General features: G+C 29.9%; 3 protein-coding genes across 5 annotated transcripts in view; 1 reads left to right on the top strand and 2 right to left on the bottom strand.

Moving 5' to 3' along the window:
- Nucleotides 1–283: 283 nt before the first annotated feature.
- Nucleotides 284–15,644, bottom strand: LOC140674865 (proton-coupled zinc antiporter SLC30A2). 2 transcript variants are annotated; one of them, XM_072908751.1, is made up of 8 exons: nt 15,323–15,644; nt 4,544–4,728; nt 3,928–4,044; nt 3,665–3,813; nt 3,064–3,215; nt 2,501–2,705; nt 1,997–2,237; nt 284–1,628 (listed from the first exon to the last, which is right to left on the bottom strand). In XM_072908751.1, the coding sequence occupies exons 1-8, from the start codon at nt 15,385–15,387 to the stop codon at nt 1,486–1,488; spliced, it is 1,257 nt and encodes a 418-aa protein (XP_072764852.1). In that variant the 5' UTR covers nt 15,388–15,644; the 3' UTR covers nt 284–1,485. The 2 variants fall into 2 exon arrangements, with proteins under 2 accessions (XP_072764852.1, XP_072764853.1); XM_072908752.1 differs by lacking the exon at nt 15,323–15,644 and adding an exon at nt 11,288–11,658.
- A 620-nt stretch (nt 15,645–16,264) lies between these two features.
- On the bottom strand, nt 16,265–24,226 carry Uggt (UDP-glucose-glycoprotein glucosyltransferase). 2 transcript variants are annotated; one of them, XM_072908735.1, is made up of 24 exons: nt 24,013–24,226; nt 23,430–23,646; nt 23,102–23,340; nt 22,832–23,014; nt 22,566–22,738; nt 22,286–22,481; nt 21,969–22,182; nt 21,643–21,863; nt 21,351–21,572; nt 20,922–21,280; nt 20,579–20,822; nt 20,306–20,497; nt 19,969–20,227; nt 19,752–19,863; nt 19,451–19,636; nt 19,144–19,350; nt 18,674–19,066; nt 18,531–18,545; nt 17,973–18,150; nt 17,694–17,876; nt 17,330–17,605; nt 17,089–17,205; nt 16,862–17,000; nt 16,265–16,792 (listed from the first exon to the last, which is right to left on the bottom strand). In XM_072908735.1, exons 2-24 carry the CDS (start codon nt 23,644–23,646, stop codon nt 16,755–16,757), a joined length of 4,563 nt encoding a protein of 1,520 aa, XP_072764836.1. In that variant the 5' UTR covers nt 24,013–24,226; the 3' UTR covers nt 16,265–16,754. The 2 variants fall into 2 exon arrangements, with proteins under 2 accessions (XP_072764836.1, XP_072764837.1); XM_072908736.1 differs by lacking the exon at nt 18,531–18,545.
- LOC140674863 (spermatogenesis-defective protein 39 homolog) overlaps nt 22,884–26,365 on the top strand; it is a 91,851-nt gene continuing 88,369 nt past the window's right edge. The window contains exons 1-2 of the mRNA XM_072908749.1: nt 22,884–23,017; nt 25,435–25,568. The gene's annotated coding sequence lies outside the window, so the exon portion shown is untranslated. The remainder of the gene's footprint in view (nt 23,018–25,434; nt 25,569–26,365) is intronic.

The raw sequence follows: 26,365 nt of genomic DNA, 5'->3' as shown, positions 1-26,365 counted from the left end.
TTTGCCTTTTTTTATTTCTGATAACTCAATATTTGTTTATTTAGTGAAATGTATAATTATTGTGGAAATTAACTGACGTTAACAAATTTTGACAAATTGTGAACTGTTCCTTTGACAAAAAACACTTTTATCGCACAAATAGCTCACAAGTTCTTATTATTGTATATAATATTAAAAAATTTATAATACAGATGCACTTTAAAAATATCATAACCGCATAAAGCGTTATCTTATAAAGAAATTGATTATATTATTCGGACAGTCGAGATATAAATTATGAATATATGGCTGATTTGATTGATTTAATAAATACTGACAATCAAAATACAATCAAGTTTCGGTTACATACATTTCCAAACTATTATAAGATTTTTAGTATTGCAGTTTTTTTGTAAGAATAATGTATGCGTGCGATGAACGACATAAAATTGCTAATAAAATTATATCTGATGTATTAAAAAAGATTGTCTCCGTTTCACCGTTTTTAAATCTAATATTTACAAAACTAATATGTATTTAATCAAGTAAATATATTTAATATTTACAAAACTAATATATATTTAATCGAGTCTCATAGCAATATTTTAGGCCTTACACGCACGCATAAACGCATACACATACATAAAATAAAAATTGTGAATATTTCTTAGGAAAATTTCTTATACGTTCTAAAATTCTTCTATAAATCTATTTTAAGAATTATGAGGAATACAGTTCATAAGTATTTTAGTCTAGTAGTCAACTTATGCATCGTATATATAATATATATATATATATATATATATATATATATATATATATATATATATAAATTCATTATTCATGATTTTATTTTTGTCTAATATCTATATCAATAATATCTTTTGCATTGTACAAAATATCTTATAAGAATTATTGACGTTTGCGACATAGACACTATTATTTCATCTATTTTCTTTTTTCTATATTTTGATATATACAATGATTCTTTATGACCGAGTTATACTTGTAACATTTATTGACAATGAAATGTACACGTCATTTTTAAATTAGTATTAATCACAATATTCATCTTCAAAGTAATTTAACGGTCATTTGCGAGGAACAATTATATTATTTATTATTTAATTTATTATAATAGATTATAATTACAATTATTGCATGATAATTAAGGGATACAATTTAGCTTATGTAAAACTAGTTTATATAATTTATCTAAATCTAATAACAAAAGGACTATTCACATCTAAACATAAAACATTGTAGAGTGTTATTGACTGAGTTTGTGCAATTGTTCATGAAACTAAAGACTAAAAGAAAAGAAAAAAAAATAACAAGAGTTACAACGTAACGCACGTATGCTGCCTTCGCGCGTGAACCAATCTCATCGTTTTCAATCAATGAAGTGTCGTAACGATCACGAGACTTTTAAAATTATATTCGAAGCACGTTGTGCATCTTTTATATCACGACTAAGCCGTATATAATTACAACGGCGATAACTTATTATAATAGCGCTTTGCACTGTTTACAATTTTCCATTCGTTCGTTAAATTCCTCTATCTGTAGAGTCATCTCGAAGAATTTGTACTTATCGTGGATATTTCGCGTGGCGGTACGTAAAATGTTCTGAGGACTCGTTCCAGGTTCTGTAAATGAAAACATAACGTTATCCTAGTAAGAAATAAGTGCCACGAAATAACAGAATAGAATAATTATAGTGTGTGAATATATATATTGTCGCACGATGAAATTATTGTTAGGAATAATTTATATAAATTTCTCTCTTAAGTCAGAAAGTAAAGAAGATAATTTTAAAATATAGAAACTCTTAAAGGTCTACTAAATCATTTATTGAGAATGTAAATGTTAAAAGTCTAAAAATATAAGTCGCTAGCGTTCTCTGACAGTGTTATTTTAAGACTCAAGTAATTGAGTTGCATAAAGAAATATATATATATATATGTATATGTATACGTGTGTGTGTGTTGGATTATATTTTTGGATAACAGCATACTTATAGCGAGATGCGCTGACAAGGCGGTCTTGTCAAGTGAAAGCGCCCAAATTCTAAGATTGTGGACCTTAACGACTCCATCTATTTGCATGAACGTGTTTTCCACTTGGGAATACTCGAAACCTTTGGGAATTCCCTCCATCAGAACGTTAACTACGTCCTTAATAATTGCTACTGTAGTGAGAATAACTAATACAGAGAAGAGAAATGTACATATTGGATCCACTATGCTCCACGTTGGCTGAAATGGAAACAAATTAATGTTTTACATAATAATAAATTTTTTAATAATTTCTATATTTTAAGAGAAAATTATAGATTATTTAAATTTATTCATTGAATTACATATAAATACAAACATTTAACTTTTCGTCGTAAAAAAAAAAACAATATACGTAAACATAAGATTTTTTTAAAGATTTATTTTTTAGTTTTTTTATGAAAAAAATTATAAAAATATGTGTAATTCATATATAAGAAATTATATTAATGAAAGATTGATACCTTAAAGTAAATGATTAATGCAGCGATGAATACTCCCACACTTTGAATAAAATCGCCCAAAACATGAATGAAGGCGGCGCGCACATTGATATTCTTTTTTGAATTCTCCCCTTTGAGATCATCATTGAGTACATTTTCTACATCATTGTTTTCACCGTGGCTGTGTCCGTGACTGTGGCCATGTTGATGCAATGATAGGCCCATTCTGCAATGACAGATTGTTTGCTTCATCTCTCTTTAAGGAAAGGATAATGCTAGTGTAGTTTCGAAAATTTTACAATTGATACACTGTGTTTAAACACATTTAAGTGCTTTTAAATTAAGTAGCTGACACAATTCTATCAACATTCTTAAAGCATAAATTTCTCATAAAGCATAAAAATGACTTATAATTCTTAACATTATTGATAATTGCTTAGAGAATGATTTGATTGACGTTACATTATAATTCCAATTGTTATCGAAATTTTGAAAATACACGTGCACGATATTACAAGTAATATTATACGTGAGAGCCGCGCAAAGCATTAAATAAATATTATCGTTAATGAGATATCACTAACACTAGATTTACCGCAACACCAACTGCAGATGTGATCAGCATCACGGTAGCATCCAACTCAAAGTCTTTATGAACGATCCTTTCAACCGCGAGGTAGAATAAAATGCCAGTAACCACCCATATTAACAAGACCGAGGTCAATGCGCCAATTACCTGAATTAATGCACAAAAAATTTATTAATTTTCATATATAATAATAATCTATTATTTTCACAAAATATATTACAAATTACAGAAGCACACGTTGTGTGCAAAACTTTATTAAATTTTCTTAATATATGAACCATATATATCATGAGTATATTTTTAGATTACATTAAAATTATTTTTTTTAAATAATGAAATTAATTTTATTAATTAATTTAGATAGAAATTAACAATAATAGAGTATACTTTTAACATATGTTTTATTATTGCAAATCTTTATTAATCTGTAATAAGTTCATGATTTTTATTTATTGATTACAATTTAACATTTTTTTAAAAATTAAATTTGTTATATATAGAAAAAAGTATTGTTATAATTATTATAGCATTGTATATACATAATATTAATATGAATTTGTCGTTTTTATTAATATTTATATGAGAAAACTACTTACTTCTGCGCGATACCAACCGAAAGGCATTTTTCTGGTGGCTGGTCTGCCCGCCACCCAGATAGAAAAGAGAGATATCATAAATGAAGCAAAGTCAGTCAACAAATGTGCAGCATCGGTCGCTATCGCCAAACTATTCGATAATACTCCGCCTGAGGAAAGAAGTTCGCGGGTAAACGACACGATTAAATTGTCTTCGTAAATACATTCTACAAAATATTCCTTTGCGCTTTGATAAAGTCACGAGGAATTTTGTTTTATATTACCAACGATTTCTGCTATCATGAAAATGACGCAAAGTACGCTGGCGATTAACAACTTCTTTCTGGCCTTCTTGTCAATCTCCTCATTTCTCTCTCTGTGACAATGATCCTCCGGGGTCACTAAAAAATAAAAAAGGGAAAAAAGACAGAATATTATTTACTCAAGAAAATAGTTCAAAAATTTTAAATAAATATTAAATATCATAATTATTAAATATCACAATTAATTTGCAAAATGTATATTATGCTACAAATTTCAAAAGTACATTATAAATGCAAATTTCTCTGCATGCATTAACTTTCTTTAACATAATCCGTATTATCATACACACACATAAATATATTTCAATTACATTAAAATAATTTTTCATCACAACATGTCTGTTCATTATTCAATTATTGCTAACTTTTTATCTATTTATGTAATATATTAATGCAAAATAATTTCTGATATAACAGCAATTAAAACAATTTTTTGATCTTCTCAAGGCTTTTTTTATTTTTGTTAAAAAGCTAATAACTAAATCAATATTTTTTTATAAATATTAATTACTATTATTTTCATTGTTCTGTTTTTTTTTTAATATATCGTCATACAACTATTTATTGAATTACATACTTAGATTTTGTTGATAGTCTATAGTTGCATTTTCATCAATAGAACGGTTTACCACCGTGCAACAGCCCGATAATTTTCCATGAACACAAAATATCACCTTCTTCGGTGATATTTCAGTCTCTTCGTCTTCATTATTGTTAGGCGGGATGCTCGTTCCGTAACCATAAATCGCCTTGTCTTTGAACCTGTAATCCATTGTAAATTCGTTTTTAATTCTTATTTTATTCGGTATTTAAATGTTACTCAAGATTGGTTTTACAGAAAAAATATTTAACTTTATCATAAATGTATCGCTTTTAACGCTGTCAATGAGGCGAAACACGTTTGATTATGATTTCTTATTAAAAAGATATTGTTCCCGAGACTTTTTTCCCGAATTTCTTGTCGTAAACGGCGCACGTTGTTCTTTCTTTCATATTATGTAATGAAAGCAAATGATTACATATTCCTTGAATAATTGCATATAAATTGCTGCTAATGATCCAGAAATGAGGAAAAGTTAAATTTTTATATTGAGTCATTTCTTTTTAGTAGAGCTTTCAGCCATTATTTTACATCAATATTATTTTATTGACACTTTTTTAATTTACTGAAATGACGAATTATGATTAAGAATCACGTAAATCTCTTAATTATCTCTGATATCTTGTGTGCTTATATTTGCTTACAATTAGATTAAACTCTTATATTTTCTTAGATAAAACTTATACGCAGATACGACTTGTATACTTGCTTGCGATCTACGTGATAAAGAGAAATGATATAAATATTTGTAAGAAAAACATCAATCCATTTCCTGACCAAAATCTATAAAGATTTATTGAAAATTTGCTCTCGTGCACAACTTTATTAATTTAACTTATATAATAATTTTTCTTTTAGTCTTTTTTTATTGAAATGTTAGGCGAATTTATTGAAATCTTTCATATTTATAAGAAAAAGAAGTCGGATAAAAAGATAAAGAAATATCGATGTTATCTTGATACCAGGAATATATTTTCATTGTATATTAATTATATAACATTGTATCCTAATTAATTCTCAGATTCTATAATGAATCAGAACATTTGAGTTCATAATATTTATTGTTGACAATTTACATACGCTTTAATATAGTAACACGATATTAGACACGGCTTACATTCTTATCTTTCACAGAATGCCAGTTATCTATCAACTAGATATCACTGATGCCGTGTGCATAAATACATGTACCCGTCATGTACACACATATCATTGGCTGTGATTCAATGATGATGACAAATGATGCCGTGTGCAAAACCACGTGATTGAAAATTATCGATAAAGATAATTCGTGTTATTATACGCTATATTATATTTAAAAAAATGACACAAGAAATGCACGAAAAAATGAATAAAATCAAATCTGAATGAAATCTCTCTCTCTTTCTCTCTCTTTGAAACAGACATATATATCCACATGTTTAACTGATGATACAAATTTAATTTTTTAAACTAAATTTAAACACACCTACAGAGTTTAATTTAAACTTTATATAAAAATAAATAAATAAATTTTATAAATAAACTTTATATAAAATATTATTATTTTATATGATGTGTAGATACGTTTACACAATTAATAATATATCTCTGGATATCAGTTAATAATGCAGAGCTTCTAAATATTGCAAGCTTGATCTGTGAATTGTAATAATTAAATCGAATTAATTTTTTCATAACAAAATTAAATCATTAAAAAACAAGACTTATAATTCTCATCATATTGTGAATTACAAATCTCAATTTTTGTTTGCGGCCTGATTCGAATTAAATCTTTTCAATATTTGTATTCTTTTAACGAAATAGCCTTGGTCTTGATGGAGGCTATCCGATCTCGAGGCTTTGTCCTTCGGTTAGACAAACCAATTACATTGTGACCAGATTTTTACATGGATGGTTTACATCAATTAAATCAAGGTCTTAAAAGTCATTGAGTTCAAAATGAATGCACAAAGGCAACGCACCGAAATATTTATTTTAAAAGTTGCGAATGACACGTGTCGATGAAAATTTCCCTTACAATTAAAATAATATGTCCCGCTCGGTTATCTTATCTCCTCCCACATATTTCTCAATGAGGAAGTGATAACTTCATTATTATACGGAAACTCTACTGTTTACTATCTTTTTTAAATAAAACCCATGAATGAATAACAACTTTATTGCATTAAATTTATTAAGATTGTTATCGTTTTATTTAGACGAGGAGATATAGAGACACACAACTTTTTTTTTCTCGCTTGCAGTAATTATCATGTTAAAAAATTAAAATTTATTCTACAAAGTAAACTCGAGCTAAGAGGAAATAATTTTTATTTTCTTAAATAAACTTTTAATTAATATTTACATAAATTATTATATATATAGATTATTTTGATTAACTAATTATTGTAATCAGTTTTTGATATTACAATATATATTTTATTATATAATTTAATTTTTTAATGTATATATATATATATATATATATATATACATATATATATATATGTAAATCAATAATAAAACCTTTATGTGTATCCTTTATTTTTTAAGACCTTTTTAATATTATATAAAATAATCAATTTAATTTAAAAATTTTGTGTTTAAAAATGTGGAATCTTTTTAAATAAAAAATTGTTAAAATCTTGTTAAATAAAAAAAGTATACATGAACGTTTTGTTCATAAGATATTAACTTGTATTCAGAATGAGTTTTTATCGATAAATACGCGCGTTTAGTATATAATTAATGTTACTTATACTATAGAATTTCAGAAATAAAGGTGTGCATTTATCGATAAAAGCGCGTTCTGAACACGAGTTCTTCATTTTATAAATTACAGAATTATATATAAAAATAAATGATGTAGAAATGTCTCTTTTTTCGATGTTTTAAAAAAAGTTGATAGGCTTATGTTATATTACTAAAAAGCAATAAAGAAGATAAACCTAGATTATTTTGACCTTCAAGAGATATTGAGTAGTAGACTTGAATTTGATTACTATAAAATAATCAAGAGGATACATCTAGATTGTGTTGATATTATTTACTCCTATAATTCTGTAACTAAAGGAGTTTCTTGAAAGAAGCGTTTGCGAGCATACTTTCAGGGGAAATTTTTTTGTTGAAGTTCTAAATGCATATTTCAAGTTTGATCAATTAATCTGGGAACAACTTGTATATTAAAAAATAATTACAATTAATAAATCAAACTAATTTAGATAATTGTATAATTAAATAAATTAAAACTAGTCATGCACAATTATTAAAAATATAATAATTAAAAGTTTATCGAACAAAATAAGAAGTATTTCCCTTCAGATCCTTTCATTTGAATTATACTTTGCGGTAGATGGAATGATTTGCATGGATTATTATTGCGAGCTTCTGGATAATCAGATAGATTAAATCGATAGTCGATTTGCTTCATCTGTCGTCGTTATTCGACACCATATTAATTTCGTATTAATTATGACTGACTATAATAATACGAAACAACAATACCGCCGAGAGAGAATTGCGTGGCGTCGACGAAATGTTTTATACAAAAATCGCTGAAAAATAGCTGATAAAGAATAGTATGATATAAGCTAGTGTGATAGAAATTCTATAAAATTATTAATTTCCTAATTAAAAAAATTCCTTAACATTTAATAAACTTGAAAAATCTAAATCAGATAATGACAATTTTGAAAATAGGATTGTCAACATGTGTACTTAATGCAGATAAACGCAAAAATCATAAAAATTATAAAAAAGGCCTTAATATTGTTTAGAAAAAAAAGTTTTTTTCACACTCTATAGTTAATTACTTTGAAAACTTCGAAAATGCATCTCTCTTTATGGCGCTTAATGATTGTCTTAGATCGCGTAATTGCGATCACACAAATGAATACATCTTCCTCGCGACAAAATATAATAGCTGTAAAAATATTTGCTTAGCTGTAAAAATATCCACCCCATAAATGTTGTTATTTAATATCAAACGAAACACTTATTGACTTAACTAGACAGATTTTATAAAGATGAATTGAATAAAAAGTGAGAAAAATTTCTCTATTTTTATTTTTATAATACACCCGATATAATACGGATAATTACTGATCAAAAAAATTGTGGTACGGATGCGGTTTTACAGGTAGCACGCCTGATGAGAAAGAGAAATCTTATCTGAGAACCACGAACGCGTTAAACCGCGATCGTGTTTTAAATGATCATTCATGTAACCGATCGCAATGAGTCTTTAAAGAGAGATAGTCTAGCAAGAGTATCTGTTTATCTGATACTCCTATCTGACGAATTTGTTGTATGACGCGATTAAGTTAATAATTATCATTAGACATTTCATCATATCACACATTCCTTTAGTATAAATTTTTAAAAATATATTTTTAAAAAAGATCATTCATACTGTTTTTAAATATAAATTTAAGAGAATTATTTTTTTTTAATACAACTTCAGAAGTACATATAGATACTAAATTAGATAAATACATAGAAAATCTATATTACATTTAATTATCTATAATATATTATTATACTTAATTATATATAGGAAATCATATATTATTTAAACCGAAATTATAACCGTCTGTTAATCAAGTAACTTTATTTTATTTTTAATTATTTAATAAATTATTTAATTTATGAAGTAATAATTTTTAAATAATTTTTATTTATTAATAAATTATTTAACAAATGAATGAATACAAATTCATTCATTCATGTGCTTTATGCAGATTGCTATGTATAAATGGGCCGAAAGAAGACGTGAATATCAAAAAGTATTTCAAGGCTACGTGTTTTGAAGGCTCGCAGACAATGTTTTCAGGTCATTCGAAACCAGTCCCGTTATTCCGATATTCCCATTAATTTTATAGGAAATACTCTGTTATGAATAAAATGAAGCACAAAAATCGCAAAAAAATTGCACTTCTCTTATCATCTTCATATGAATAATTAGTAATTCTTAAACTATACTTTATGACATAAATAGTGTTGTAATTTTATCTATGTAAATGACATGTATTAAAAAGTATCGACCTTGCGGGAAAAACCAGAAAACTAAACAACAAACAAATTCCACGAAAGTTACTATTGACAGAACACAAAACGAGATAATCGCCTTCGCCACAATTTCCTTATCGGAATTTTATTTTATAGGAGAAATTTTTTTTCACGGCGCGAAACAAATGTCGTAAAAAGACGAGCTTAAAAAGAAATATGTGAAAAAAAATCTCATTTTATATCAAATCAAAATTATTCTATAGAAAAAAATTGCACGTTATTTCGACTCGAATACGAAGGATCTTCGGTAAACGTTTTTTACGCGCGAGAAAATTTGTCCCAATAGCTCGATCAGAATCGTTAACGGACAGAATCGTGTGTTTTTTTCATTTTATTAATACTCGCTAAACTGGTTGCGAGAATGCGAATAAACGACCTCGCATTATGTTCGAGATCCTGTCGCGCGTGCGGCAAAGTGAAGGGGAATCTTTCGCGGCCTTGTTGTTTGCACAGAACTATATTGCATGTCGCGCACGGTAATTGCGGTAATTTCGGCAATCAGCGCACCGGCACTCTTTCCGACGCTTGTTAATTCGCAAAGAGACATTGCCCGAGGAAAGAGAAATCGAAGGGAGAAGCTTTCTCGTGTCAACGACACGTCAACAGGTGGGTCCCCTCGAATGATGACTCGCTAATGATTATACATATGTGCTATTGCTATTGCGGTAGAAAAACGGTAAGAATATTTCTCGTAATCTTTCCCCGATAAAACGAGATAGTCTCGTTCATTTCTATCGGATTCTCTAAGAAATTCTGCTGCGCAATACTGTACCCGCGAGCATGATGTAATAATGTACATTTCACAAGGATTACACAATTCTATAAGATTTAAAAACAATAAGCGCATTATAATTCTCGCGGACACATTTCTGTTAATAATTTGAAAATAATTCATTACCTCGAGCTTTTTTCCATCTTAAGGACAACTGTCATTTTATATATAAATAAAGAAATTGTCTGAAATCTTTCATGCGATGCTTATAAATTATCGTGGACAACGTGTTATCAAAAAACTGATTAATGACACACTTGTAGTCACGTAATTTCCTTAACTCCCCTCGCAGAGCGTTATTTTCCAATAGATTCAAACTAGCAGTCACGATTCATATATTTTCTACTATATAAATTTGCAAGAGAGAGCACCTCTTGAGAATATACTCGCGTAATAAAATATCACATATTTCAAAACAGCACTCCAAAAGAGATAAAAGAATCGAAACGTGAAATACGTGGGACATATCTGAAGAACTCAATTGATTGATTTAAAAAAAAAAAAAAAAAAAAAAAAAAAAAACACTTCAATCGATTCCATACCGCTCACAAAATTTTAACAGGAAAATTAAAATTTTTTTTTAAATCTCAAAAATTAATTCACGAACCACCGTGAGAACAATTAGACACGTGACTAATTAAAACATATATTCACAGATATCAAATATAGCTCCGAAATAGAATAAACCAAAATATCATCGCATCGATATACATATAAATCATATTTTGAAATTAATAATAATTTCTCCAATTTCCTCCACAATCTCGCGAAATTTTTCGCCGAGATCTCGCGACAGTTTCTTCGCTTTTTCAACGGTTGTTTCAATCGTGAGACGCGAGCGTCTCTCGCCTGCTGTCACACGCGACAAAAATAACGAGGAGAAAACAAGGAGAACTCACAGCTTGAGCTTCTCGTCGTCCATGATCGAACAGAGATGAAGAAGAGATCGTGGATCCAGTCGGTCACCAACGATCGCTCACGTCACAATTCTTCCTCGGACAATCCGCCGTTTTGTCGAATCGCTCGTGAATACCAGGCGCCAAAAGGAAGATAAGAAGAAACACGGATAGAGGCAGAGGCGACGAGCCGCAATCAGTGAAGTCTTGTAACGTTGTGTTCTCGTCCCTCCAACCGTAAAGACACTAGTGGTGAACACGTGTCACTCGTCAAATGCGAACAACGAGAGTCCAGCCACGACATGTCCGTGTCTTTCGTTGGAAGAGGACCCACGTCCGGCTCGAGCCCCTTCGTTCGACAGATAAAACGATTAACACCGAGATGCCTCTCACTCCATCTTCGTTTCTTCTCTCTCTCTCTCTCTCTTTCTGCTATTTCTTCCTTCTCGATTCCTCTGCTTTTCCTCTCAATTGGTCTGTCTTTATCGCAAACTTCCTCCCACTCAATGATGCGTCCCTCTCTCTCTCTCGTCCCTTTCTATCTCTACTCTTTTTCTCTCTTTGTCTGTTTTTTCTGTCTCCGTTTGATGAAGCTAGGTCTCGTTATAATCTAATATGAGACTTTGTCCCACACTTGAAATTCGATATATAGAATGTTTCAGTGTTTCTTATAACGCTGAATGCATTTGAGGTCTTGAAAAAATAGTTTAAATTCGAAAATGTTGTACATGGTTTAAAAAAGTAACTACTTTTTATACGGAGCTGTTTGTCAGCCTTTAAATATTATTTCAGAGCTTGAAGTAAAACACATTTATTCATTGATGCATTTCGAAACGCGAGTCGTGAAATTTAACACTCGAGTACTCTTGAATCTCTGTCCGTCATCTATATCAGATATTAATAAACAAATTAGATGCAGTTTATTAGATCCACGATGGATGTAAGAATCACGCGAATTCGTGCGATTTATCGGCGAGCACGTGCGATCGATTGTCTCTCTTGTACACCGACATCTTCAATAATAATCGAACTATCTCCGATACTTGTCTTATCACATTCATTCGAGAATATCGAACTCGAGATGTTCGGAACCGGGTTTTTCAAGAAGTTGCCTGGCCAGTATCAACGATCTATCGATCAGTTTGCTCGCGTTTTTTTCACAGTTTTTTAAAGAGAACAATCTTCTCTTGAAGATCGGTGATATATTTCTCTCCACAAGAGACCACCGATGATACACGATAATATAGTAAGGCAAGAGGTTAATACATATTAAACTTGAATCAACGAGACAAGTCGGTGATCGCTGATTATGCCGTGAATCGCGAATTGAGACTGATGGGACGAATGGCGAACGTAAAACGAACGCGAAACGTTCACCATATAACTTTCTACATCCATGAAGAAAGGCATGCACACGTGCATGAACAACACGTCGATTCAAAGATCGTTATTATATGCGTGCTGATTGTTCGAGCAGATTACAAAGCGAAGTACCTCCCTCCTGAATAGAATGCAACCGCGCTATTTTGATAGCGGATGCTCCGATTAGAGCGATAGAGCTCTAGAGAATTAATTTTAAATTTGTCAAAACGAATGTCCAAGCATCACTAGCAATTTTTATCGATGATGATAAATAATAAATAATCTTATAATTATCTTTTATAAATAAAAACAATATCTTAAATTAACAAATCTAATAACACTAAAAATATCCTTTTAAGTGTTTTAATTATATGAAAATTATATACATATCCGCGTGTTTTAAATATAACAAAAACTAAATAATCATAATTTTAAATATAGACGATTTATATGAAATATTAAAAGTGGAATTATTATGTATACTTCTAATGTTAATGCGGTATCAGCACATACATGTTCAAAAGATGTTTATAAGAGATCCACAGGATATTAAAATATGTTTTTACATTCTATGGATTTTTTAAAAACATCTTTTGAACATGTGTGCTGTTAGGGTGGTTTCACATTATCGATAATTGTGCAATCGATAATGATGCATGTGTAATTATATTTTATAAATATTTTGTATTATATGTATTTATAAATATTTTATAAATACATATAATTAATTGGAAAAGGAACATTAGTGAGATCTATAATTAAACTCTGTGAAATATATATAAAATTTCTAACAATTATCTCTAACCTTTTTTTACTATAACTAGTTTAAACATGATAGAAATACAAAAGTCAAACAATGCAATGCGGAAATTTTACTTTTAATTATATATATTGATAATTTTAAATATAGACGATATATATGAAATATTAAAAGTGGAATTATTATGCATACTTCTAATGTTAATGCGGTATCAGCACACACATGTTCAAAAGATGTTTATAAGAGATTCACAGATTTTACTTTTGATTATATATATATATATATATATATTGATAGATCTACGAAAAAATCTTTAAATAAACAAAATGATTTATTTTCAAATTGCATCACGTGAGATTATTCAATTGAAATCATCATTGAATTAAAATCATCATTTTTAATTGAAATTAAGTTTAAATTATTTATCGAAATAAAATAAAAATTTTACAAACATAAGAAAATGAAAAAACGCAACATTATTTTTTTTTTTAATTGTAAAGAATTTGTAAAAGAGAAAATATATAATATGATAAGAGTAATATGTTAAACTACTATTTCTTACTCATCAATAATGCCCAAGTCCATTTCCGCGGCGGCCGACATTGATGTTAAAACAAACACTACCGATTTCTGTTAGTGTGACGATGTTTTGTAATTCTTTTGACAGATATATCGCGAGAGGGAGTAGGGTTTAGTGTAACACGATTGGATACTTCCAGGCTGTATATATTTTTTCGTTTATATAGAATTATGAAAAATGTCGTCAAAGTGTCAATTAGCAAAAAATTATATTTATCAAAAAATGACCTTCCTTTATCTCTTTAAGAAAATATTTTAATATAATCATAAAATTAACAAGTGACGTATTCCTGACTGCCCGTGAACAATTTAGTACGCAATTTAAAATTTTTAAGTACATATTGCGTTTATAAAAATATAATATTTAGAATGTTCATAAAATGTACATAAAATATAATATTATTATTTATCACTAAATGTATCATTAAATAAGTAATATTTAAAACAAATATTAAAATAATGTTAAATAAGTATTTTACCAAATTATTACTTTATAATTAATGTAAAATAGAGATTAAATAAACATTACATAAATATTATTTTACAAATTGCAATTTTAAACGAATATTTCAAACAAGTAAAATAAATTAACATTAAATTAAATTAAACTTTAAATAAATATTATTTAATTACTTTAACAATAAATTTTTTAAATTATAAATAAATTATTTTTACAATATTTAATATTATTATTTAATATAACTGTATTACAAAATATACAATTAATGAATAATATATTTAGTCTGCTGATTGGGATACTGTATTATAATGTTGAATTTCTGATGACAATCAACAAATAAGATTGTTTTTTACTTATCACGTTTCTATTTTTTTCCCAAGAAGAAATGTTTGGTCGATATTTCATAACTGTCATAATAGAGTTTCAATTATAGATGAATTATTAGAGCATCTCCAATACCGCAAAAAACTTGATAAACTGAACAAATATATTTATTTTATTTTATCAATTTCAGGACTTTCTTTTCTCTCTGCAAAATTAAACTTTTAATTTCATTCAAACCACAAAAAAATTGATTTAAAGATTTATATGCTCTCTGTCTTCTATTTAGTTTTTGTCTTTTTATTCTGAAACTGACGCGATTTTGACGAGCGTTATTTAAATTATTTGAATTTAATCTTAACATATGTTTAAATAAAATTATTTTATCGTAAAATATATTTATAAAGAAATAAAAAATGTTCATTTTACGTGCATAACTGTCAAACTCATCTATAAAACATATGTAAAGTTTTGTCAAATGAGAGGAATTCAGTGAGTGATTCTTTTGTATCATATAACAATAACATCACATTATTATTATCAAAGCGTGACTTACTCATTGACTTTGTTGTTTCGCTCGACGGTCTCTAATTCCACAGAGCTATTTCCGCTGTTTTCCATATCGCCCTGAAGTTACGAAGCGGATCGTGGGCGAGGAGGAACGCGAACGATGCAGGCGCGCGGACAATTGACAGAGGCCAAGCCGAGACCCGAGACGAGCCAAACTGATCGGCGGCAAATCCACGCGACAGCGCGGGGGTTACGATGCGTCGGGAGATGTCATTAGACGTGCGTGCGACTTGGCTCTCTCTCCTGGCGTGTTTACATATAAATATTATGAACGCGGGCGACGCGCGCGCAAGACACGACGATTGACCCGGATCGGTGTCTGTTCGATTATCTTCTGTCCATTTAACAAAGGCGCTCTCTCTTCTCTGACTTGATGCAGACGATGCAAGATGATCGATCTGCGTCGTTCCAATTTTACGCGTCCGTCAATCCGGAATCGAACGAAACATGACAGATAATAGATCTCTTATCGTGAAAAATTATTATGTTTATATTGCGCCAGCAGTATATGCTTGATCTTCGATCGAATGATCGTGAACGATAAAACGAAATAAATTTCAACGGTTGTCGGATCATTGTTCTATCGTTTGCAGATCGGCGTGATCGAGATCGAATTTCGATCGGATTATCGACAGGAATGTTTTTCGAATTTCTTCGCTCGCTTCGCTCTGATTCGCTTCGCTGCCACGATCAAAATAAATTCATTCAAAAGACACATTTGTCATTAACACGTGCAATGATCCGTGTCAAAAAATACATAGTATCGTAAAAAACTTATCATTAATAATGGGATTGGAAATTTTCCACGAATAAATTTATTCGGACATATGTCGCGCGCACAATGTATCTACTAACTTTTAAAAGTCCATTTTGGCTGCTTAAATTTTCTCTTTTCTACATCTATTATATACAGGGATAATGTCAAAGATATTTTACAAATGTTACAAGTTTATTCCTTACATCATAGCAGACAATTATAAATCACATTGGTTTAATAACATGAACTGAACGTGCGCGTTCATAAATAACCGGAGGAATACTGTATACTCTCAACAATTCTCAATTATCGCACTTTATCCATTTTTCGCTTCTAAAGCGAATAAACTTCTCTTGAAGTAGTAGTAGTCTTATTCATTATAAGACATTTTTCTTAAAATTTATAGTTTATGATTATATAAAGTATGTATCTAATAAGAATAAGAGTAACAAAAACCTCTTTGACTTCTTATTATATATCGTTATTTCTGAGAATTACACGAGAGTACTGATGGCAAGTATTTACACATAAAGTGCCAAATATCAATTACAAAAGTGAAATTGTTATCAATGCTTATTAATCTATTTCGAAAGAAATTCTTTTTTTTTAATTTTCTATAGAATTTTATAAAATTTTTTTATAAATTGTACATAAAATTAATTTACAATTCCTCATGTTTCGAGACATCATCGACAATTTCTGCAATAAAGAACAAACATAAATATTTCGTAAAAAATACATACAACGAATATATATATATAAACATACCGCTATCTTTTTCCATTTGTCTATTTGCGTTCTCTACTTTTTGCTGTAGAGCTTTAATTTCTTCGTCATAACCCACCCATTCGGGCAAAATACGCATGGCTGCTTGCAATTTGGCTTCCTTAGTCATTGGATTATTACACTAAAAAAAAGGAAAAAAGAAATGTTTTAAGTAAATATAAAAATATTATATGATTCATCATGATATACATATAAGTGAAAATACATACTAAATCTATAGTTTTAGCGTATCGTTTAGATGTATCATCACACCACGTTTCACACCACAACCACTCCTGTGGTAATGTCTTAATGGCCACTTGATGTATCATATTATTTGGGAGATCCTAAAATTGATTATCGATTACAAATACAAAAAAAAACGATATGTTGAGATAATTAACAAAAAAATATATTCTATTATCTTCTCCTTATATCTTTATAAATAATAAAATCATTCGTTTTGTGTACCTGATCAAGATTTGACAAACTGTTTGGATCTTGACTCAACGCTTGATATTGTCCTCGCAATCTATCTCCGGCCGCGATACGACGGAATCGTTTGAGATCCACCACATATAACGCGCTGATGTGATAAGCTCGTCCTTGTAAATGATTTCTCCAATATCCTTGTTTCCAAAATCGAAATCCATCCATTTCAGTTCTACTATCACAAAACGGCGTATATGCATATGGCGCGCCGCCGAGATCCAAAGTTGCTAGTTCTTTCAAATCTGCTCTTACCACCTGTATAAAAACGATTATATAGATTTACATTTACAATTTTACATAACAAATACCGTTACATTTTGAATTGTGCTTATATTATGCATACCTGATCAGCGTCAACGAATATTATTTTTTTAACGTTCAACGGAAACAATACATCGAGGAATAAGATCTTGTATCCCCAAATAGTTCTCTGTTTCTCAGTTTGTTGATGAAGCCAACGAGGCCATTTGTATTGCACAAGTTCGTATTCAAAACCATATTCTTTAGCCATATACGGCAAGAAGTCCTATATCATGAAAAAGATTTTGATAGTCATTTTCATAATTGACATTACTTAAAAGAGCAAGATTATATGTTTCATTTTGCTACTTGTCTCACTAACTTTTACAGTCGGCGAAAGGTAATTCTTTAAGAACCAGAACTTCACAGGTGTCTTGGTATGTTTAATAACACTTAGCATCATGATCTTCAGGAATCTTTCATATAAGTGACCAGAGGCGAGAGAGAAGATATTTAATTTCTCATCTTGGTCTTCGCTTTCGTCTGTTGCGGTAAACGTCCTAGTTTTGAAAGTATATCAAAACATATGACATATTAAACATTAGTAATTGTTTAGCTATTTGATATCAATCGCGCGATTAGATAATTAAATTAATATAAGCTACATTATCAAAGGAGAGAATATTAAGTTAATTAATAGGACAACAGGAAGATAAGAATACATATTGATGACTTGGAATTAAAGCAGCCAATGTAGATGAATTAATAAAGTTTAAAGTATAAGATCATTGATTACTCAAATATTATAATTTCAAGCCACAGATATGTTCGTTTTTGTAATGCATACATATTTTATCCTGGATATCTTGTTATTTGATACTTAATTATATATATTTATAGAAAATGATAGATGTACTTAACTACATAATGAGAAGCTTACCAAAATTTGGCAATGCTAAAAAAGAGAGAACAAATAAAAGTTAAGTTCAAAGATAACCGAGAATACCATGCTATGCATTAAGTACTAACACCCAGCATTAGGAAATATGGAATACAAAAATAGTTCGAGCGAGTTTGACGTACCTAGAAATTGAGTCCCACAATCCGGAATCCTTCTCGTTGTCCGATAAGAGATCGACCCCTGTCTTGTCTGGTTTCTTGGATACCTTGACCTTTAGCACGTGACTTCTCAGAGAACTTATCAGAACTTTCACATCATTGCCGTTTTGAATAACGTCCTGTCCATCGACCGTGGTGAAGTCATATATTTCCGCGGATCTTCCCTGTCGAAGTCGCAGTACCCATTCGCCAGGATTCGCCTTGAGCTGGAAGTATCCCAAATTCGCCATCACTATAGTATCAACCATCACGGATTGTTTTTCAGTGCCTAATGTGAATTGAAGTCCTCTCGGTGGATTTCCCATTACTGCTTCGAAACAGTGGCCTTCGAGCAGCAAATATTCCAATTCAAATTCACTAAAACAATATACATACATATAAAAGTCGGCAAAATTGAAACAAAAAGATCACATTTTATACTTCGATTCTTTTACCTATGTACGCCAATCGCAACGTTATCCAGCTTAATGTTGTCTAAATCATAAACACTTCGGACTACTTCTACCAGCCAATTTTCAGGAGCATGAATGTATTGCGTTAGTAATGAAGAAGTGGGAAGTTTTGTGAACGTTGCCATAGAGCCACTAATATCTCCTTCAGTTGTAAATTGTAGCTCAGGTTCAAGTACAAATCGATAAAAACTAGAATGAAATGAGAAAAATATATTATAAGAAAATATATATACATATAATATCATCCTAATTCGAGGAAAGAATCATCAAAAAAATACTTTTTTTTTACCTCTTCAATGGCATATCGCTATTTTTGTCCAAGCAGTTCAAGAATACTTTTATATTACAATTTAAGGCTTGTTGTACCGTTTTCAATATTGGGCCCAATTTTTGAGCACCACGTGAAACCGGATCTACAATGGCGATAAAGTTGAAGGCGACTTTATCGGGATCGGCCGTTGGAATTTTTATGACACTGCAAAATGAAAATAACCATTCTTGCATATAATAATAATAATACTTAAAATTTCATATACATTGTATAAATTCCGAATTTTTAATTTATACATATTTTAGAAAAAATATTTTACCTGTGATCATCCCCATGGAAAGGAACGTCGTATCGATTTCGAGTTTGAGGCCGTGGCACTAAGAGAGAAGTGATCTTCATAATCATATCATCCGTGATATTATTTTCCTCTTCTAAAAAAATATTATAAACATTTTATTATTTCTATCATAATTCTAACTTTTATCGAAATTGAAAAAATACAAGTAATACATATTGTATATATCATATTTTCATACCATATTCATCTTCGTTAAAGATTTGATCCTTGATCAATTTCATAAATAATTTATCTCCATAAGTGCTTTGGCTAAATCTTTCTAATAAAGAGAAGTCTTCGCTTGTAAATTCTTCGCCGTTATCCAACGGACCGATAATACGACCGTTGCATAAAACTGCTCTTGCACCAGTTTCCATGTTTAAAACACTTTTAATATAATGTTGATGTAACGATAATATTGAATTTTGATTTTCCAATAGCGCCGCCACAGATTTGTCCTAAAATAAAGTCGAGTTATTAACGTGAAATGATTTCCAACAATATGTATATATTATTTACAAAAATTAATTTCTCACTTCAATCTCAAAACTACCATCAGCAATGAGAGCTGCATTATCTTCTCTGATTATTTTGCGTATATAAAGTATAGCTCTTTCCGGTGACAATGCATTTAATGCAGCAAGAACAATTTTGTTAATATCAAATTTCACATTCACGTTACTTTCCGCATTAACGATAATACTAATTCGTGCGTCTGTATTTGATTCCTATAAAAAAATATAAGAGCTTTACATATTCTGTGAAAGTACATAGGAGATTATATAAAGTTTGACTTTTAAATCACATACTACATATTCAAGCGCCTCTCGTAGTAACTGTCTACCAGACAATGATCTCAAATCAGTTATAATCCAAAAGGAATATAAGTGATGCACGTTACTGCGTCGTGGTACGAAGAAGTAATACATTTTCTTCATTAAATAAGTTGATAGATCTTGAGGACTCCACTTGATATAATTCTCATCTTCAGAAATCTTGCCGATTAAATTCAGCCATGCATTCTTATCCACTTTTAAAATACGCTCGTTCAAGCTGGGAAGCAAAATAAAAAGTGAAATAAGTAATGAAAGTGAATATAAATTTATTTTTATTTTGTAGTAACTTATAAGAAATTAATTTTGAGTTATTTACCGTGGCATAACATTTGGTTGATTCATGAGAAAATCAACAACGTCATCTCCTTCCGTTACTTCACCACGATATACAGCTTTTTGCAATGCAGGTGTTTGTGACATAATAGTAGATAGTACTGCTTCTTCGTATGATTCGGAATTTATTTGACTAGGCGTCAAAGGTACACCATTCAATAGAGCTTGCGGAAATTTCTTGAAACCACATCGTTTTATAAAGTCGCTGGCTAAATGCCGTCCCACGTCGTATTCAGATTCTTCCCCGAGAATGTAAGGTATACTAGCAGATGAATCTTTAGATCTAATAACTTTTTTTATATCGTCTATGTCAGCACCATAAGGACCGATGTAATTTCCTAACTAAAATAAAAATAAATTTTTTATCTTTTCTCTTGATGATATCAAAATATCAAATAATATGGAGCTTTACCTCCGATAAGAAATGTAAAGCCTCTTTAGGACTTTTATTGTCTGCAAAATAATGATATGCATTGTTCACTGCAACACTAGCATCTGTTAAACCTGTCACAGATGTATTAAAATTTGTCACAAAAACAAATCCAACTCTCAGTGGAGCAGAATGTGCGTAAAGAGATTGTGCTAGAGTTATTAGCGACATGGAATCTTCGCTTAAGGGATCAATAATTAATACCTAAAAAAAATCATAATTAAGTATTTGAAGCAAAATATTATTATCATTTAAAAAATTTAGCAGTACTAACTAGATTATAAAAATTTCTTCTGATATTTCTGAGCATGCCAGGGAAAGTTGGTCGTAATAACTCTGTTAATGATCGTGACCATTTACTGTAACGTGAATCATTTTCAATATCATTAATCCAATTTATAGCAGAATCTCTTATGTCCATTGCAAAATTTTGATTATCTGTGCCTCCAGATAAATCTAGTGCTAACAGTTTACTCATTTTTTTGTTACTAAAACCTGTAAGAATTTGTAAGGATATAATTCTTGCTTTGATAATATATTAATAAAATATTTAATTGATATATATATATATATATATATATATATATATAGTTCTTGTACCAATTTTATGAAGAGCTTCCATTACTCGTAACTCGCTTCTCAAAGACTCTAAAAGAGTTAGTACATCAATAGCTTCCAAGTCAAAAAATAAGCCATTGATAAAAAGTGCTGTGTCAGTTGGTTGTATATTTAGACTTGTCATGAATATTTCCTGATTCAATTTCATTTCCTTCTTCATATCACTATTCACCTTAGTTCTAATCAGCGATTTCGCCTGATACAAAAATATATAATATATTAAATCATATAAACATATCTAATGATAAATCATTTTATCATATTATATATGTTCAGAGTTTGAAATTTAAAATAAATACCTGCATAGGAAAATTCTGTGATATATCAGTTAAGACATTTAGTGCTTCTGCAGAAGGGGAATTCATGATCCTTTCAGCTGCTTGGTGACTCAATTCTTGAAACTGCCATACTTTGAAAGCTCCGATCTCGTGACTGCTTTCCAATAAATTCATTTGTATTTTATCCAGTTGGGGTTGTAGATCTGGATATAATTTTCTAGAATGATGATATATCTTAGTATAATACAAAATATTATACGGATATAAAGTGAATACTTTACATCCTTACTAACCACCTTACTTTAAAATCATGAAGTTTATTCCCTCAATTTCTTCCATGCCATCATTTGCCACTTCTGAACTTTTTCCCGTGTTATCCTTGATATCAGAATCATCTGTTGCTTTGTATTCTGTAGACTTCATTTGTAGCTCTACGCCATAACCTGATAAACGCAATTTCTTGTCTACTCTATTCTGTAAATTGTTTTTAAGATGAAAAGCAAGTGCAGTGGTTTTGCAATATGTTAAATGTCTATAACACATTTTTATATCTATTTTTATTGTTACCTTTACATAATGACGAAGAATATAATTGATCCCCTTTGTTTCTGCTATATGTTTCAGTTTTTCATGGAAATCAATAAATGTAGGAGTTCCAATCTGACCATACAATATGATTATCTTATCTGATTCTGAAGTCTCCAAATATCGATGGTCTACATCATAAGTATCTGCAGTTTCCCATGTATTCTGGTAAGTAAACAAAATATAATGAAAAATATGTGTCCTGTAAATTATATTAGAAATGAAAAATTTTAAATTATAAAAATGACTAACCTGCTCTAGTAGTAATCTATCTATATCTTGTAGAGAACAAGTAAATATTCTACCAATATTAACAACATTATTGCATCCATAAAAAGAAACATTTTTATTCACAGCCATTTGAGAAAACATTTCAACTCGTGCAGAATAAATACGTAGAGACAACCCTAACTTAAAAACTGCTATTTCCGATTCAGATAAATATTTTTTAGCCAATTCCAGAATTAAGTCATAATTCTCCTTTTCTGTAGCTGTTTAGAATAAATTACAGAGAGTAAAAAATGATTATCTTGAAAGTATGTACTTCATCAAATCAATTAATTCATAATCACATAATTACCTATTACAAGATCACTAATTTTTCTGGAATATGCATCAATAAATTTCCAAAAATAACTTGGATTTTCATCGCTGAGATATTCAGCCGCTTCGAGAACGAGAGGTGTTTCATTCCACTTGGCGTTTATTAAAGTTGTCACGTATTTGTTAATCTTTTTGTCAGCTCCAAGTTGAGTGGAGCACAACAAAAATATGTAAAAAAATATTATCACCCCCATCTGCAACATGAAGGAAAAATACTTAAAAATATATATGTGTGCCATCGACTATATTACAATCTCATTTATAAATAAAACGATAGATTTTAAACGAGAAGACGCGTTTCTAAATGGAAAAAAAAAACTGCTTTGTTAATCAAATTTTGTACGACGAATCTTCACTGAAACTCGTCGTCAATTGCATTTTAATACACGTGCTAATCACAGCTGACATATCGACCTATGTCAGATCAAATCCATATGTGCGGCATCCGATAATTATATTTATTGAGAAGTAACGTTATGTTTACAATGTAACACGCTCGTCAATGTCGCCGATAACCTGACAAGACAAAACAGATCTCTCGTCGAGACATTTTTACGTACCTCTCTCCGAAAGATTAATAAAAAAAAATTATTTTAACTACGAAGAAGATGCATCAATGATTATAGCCAATCCATGCAGCGCACATGCCACGCGCGCAATATCCTAGAACGGCAAGCAGCTGATCTACGAGCAATCGGATTATCATACGGCGAGCGTACGTGGTGTGACGTGCAATTGTATATCGTCGCCGCTGATCACTCTGGTGGCATTCTAACCTTTTGTCATTAATCATGACTTTTTAATAAAATAGATGGCGCAGCATTCTCAGAATGCGTTCAAAAATCTTACCTGTAGAGTAGCATGATTGACCAATTAGGATAAAGAAATCTTTGCTTCTTTTAGGCCCGATTGGTTAGTTAAATAGAATCCTACAAGTAAGATTTTTGAACGCATCTCGAAAGAGCGTGTAGAGGATTCGAATAACGCGAGAATCTGATTGGTCGGATTTTAATATTTGTCTGTCAGTTTAAAAAGAAGTTAATCCACTGTCCATTTTGATTAGTTCAAGCTGGTTCAAGTTATCGTGCATCTCGTTGCGTAAAAATAGGTAAAAATATATTTCGTATTTATATTTGCGTATAAAACAATTCTACATATTTATTTATTTCAATGAATATAGGGAACTTATCTTTCTTAAATTAAGAGCTGACTCCTCAGGCTGTAAGCCGCAGATAGAACAGAAAGTCACGATAACGTTAAAGTATAATAAAATGACAAGAAAATGATCGAATTATAATCGAAAAATGAGTTTTTATAATTTTATAGTTATTTTTTTTTTTTTTTTACGTCATTGTGACTTTCTGTTTTATCTGAGTATTTCACAAAGACTGAAAAGATCTACTTGTCTACTTTATATATATATATATAATGATTTGAATGTAAATTATCAGATATATAAATGGCAAGAGTTATTTAATAATTTTTATGAACAACAATTGTACTAAAATATCAGAGAGGCTCTTTTGATAAATTAAATTATATTGATATTTAATTACTTAAGAAATCTCTTAGAAGGAGACCAATTTACGAATTGTGTAATATACAACGTACAACCTATTTATTATTTACAACAATGTACCAATGTTACGTAAAATGTACCACATTGTATTTTATCTAATAGTAGATCGCTTATCACACTGCTTTAAAAAATCGCGCTACAAGGAGGGACGCGATTCGCGATGACGTTTTGGATCGAATCAAACTAGCGCAACTTCGCGATCATCTATCGTGCGGTTTCGCGCCTTTATTACATACGAAGTGCAACGGGAGAATCGCCGCGCGATAGACGTGTCTCGTTTTCGTGATCTTTTTTTTTTTTTTTTTTAATAAGTCAGTAATTTCAACTTTGGTACGTAATAATTCCAGCGACAGTAATATCGATGTGTTAGCATTGTAAATAACTTACACATAAATTTGCGTAGGTTTTGCAGCTGCGTTTCGAGACTGCCGCCTTTTAACCAACCTGGAGATACGACACACCATCGCATCGATATAATTGTATCGAGCTAGAAAATCTCCCTGTTAAGCAGAGAACCCGATTATCTACGCATCTACGGTGAGTCTCATGAAATTTTTTATTAATTTTGAATAGCGAAGCTGCGAATGTAAGAAAGAGAGAGAGGGAGAGATTGATTTACATCGATCTAAATCTCTGCCCTCCTTCTCGCAACGGCAACGTGGATAACGTTGCACAATGATTGAATTTTTTGTATAAAAAGCACTCTCGAAAAGATTTTAAGAAATGAAAAAGAATACTTGCAGTCATATACAATATACATATAATATAATGAATTTACGGCAGTTTCCAAAACGCAGTTACATTTTATATTTTTTGTGTAGACGTAATATATACATAAGATGTCCAAATCATAAAATAATATTTTAGAGATAAATTATTTGAATAATTTGAAGTAAATTTTTTTAACAAAAAATGATCATATATACATATATATATATATATATATATATATATATATATATATACAAATAGATTATATAAATTATAAAAACCATTATTAATAAATATAAAATTTTCTAAAATTTATGCTAACAGATAAATTTCATAAATGAACTTTTCCAATTAAAGAAAAAAAATTTATTTTTTTATATATCTAATTATAAAAATTTTTAATGTCAAATATTTGCATTATACTAACATTAATATAACATCTAATAATAGAAATTGGAAATTTTTTCTTGATTAAGAAATTGCTAAAAATCTTCAAATTCACAGAACAATTCTTGCCTTTAAAATATCACAAGTATTATAAGTAATTGTGTATGTATATATGTGTACGTGAAATACTTTATATAAATAAATATATAAGAATACACTTTCTTGAATATAAGCAA

Source organism: Anoplolepis gracilipes, chromosome 16, assembly GCF_047496725.1.
Source record: "Anoplolepis gracilipes chromosome 16, ASM4749672v1, whole genome shotgun sequence".
NCBI classification, from domain to species: Eukaryota; Metazoa; Arthropoda; class Insecta; order Hymenoptera; family Formicidae; genus Anoplolepis; species Anoplolepis gracilipes.
Note: the sequence above shows the minus strand (reverse complement) of the source record. Positions and strands in the feature narration are given on the sequence as shown.

Excerpts from the sequence above, each read along its gene's own strand:
- LOC140674865 (XM_072908751.1), bottom strand. The coding sequence starts at position 15,387 with ATGGAAAACAGCGGAAATAGCTCTGTGGAATTAGAGACCGTCGAGCGA. Across the intron at positions 3,216-3,664 it reads TCGGTTGGTATCGCGCAGAA|GTAATTGGCGCATTGACCTC; the intron begins GTAAGTAGTTTT and ends GCATTAATTCAG. Across the intron at positions 2,706-3,063 it reads GGTGTTGCGGTAAATCTAGT|AATGGGCCTATCATTGCATC; the intron begins GTTAGTGATATC and ends CTGTCATTGCAG.
- Uggt (XM_072908735.1), bottom strand. The coding sequence starts at position 23,646 with ATGGGGGTGATAATATTTTTTTACATATTTTTGTTGTGCTCCACTCAA. Across the intron at positions 21,573-21,642 it reads GAAGAAATTTTTATAATCTA|GTATTAATTATTGATCCCTT; the intron begins GTTAGTACTGCT and ends GATTTTTTTTAG. Across the intron at positions 16,793-16,861 it reads ACAAATGGAAAAAGATAGCG|AAATTGTCGATGATGTCTCG; the intron begins GTATGTTTATAT and ends TCTTTATTGCAG.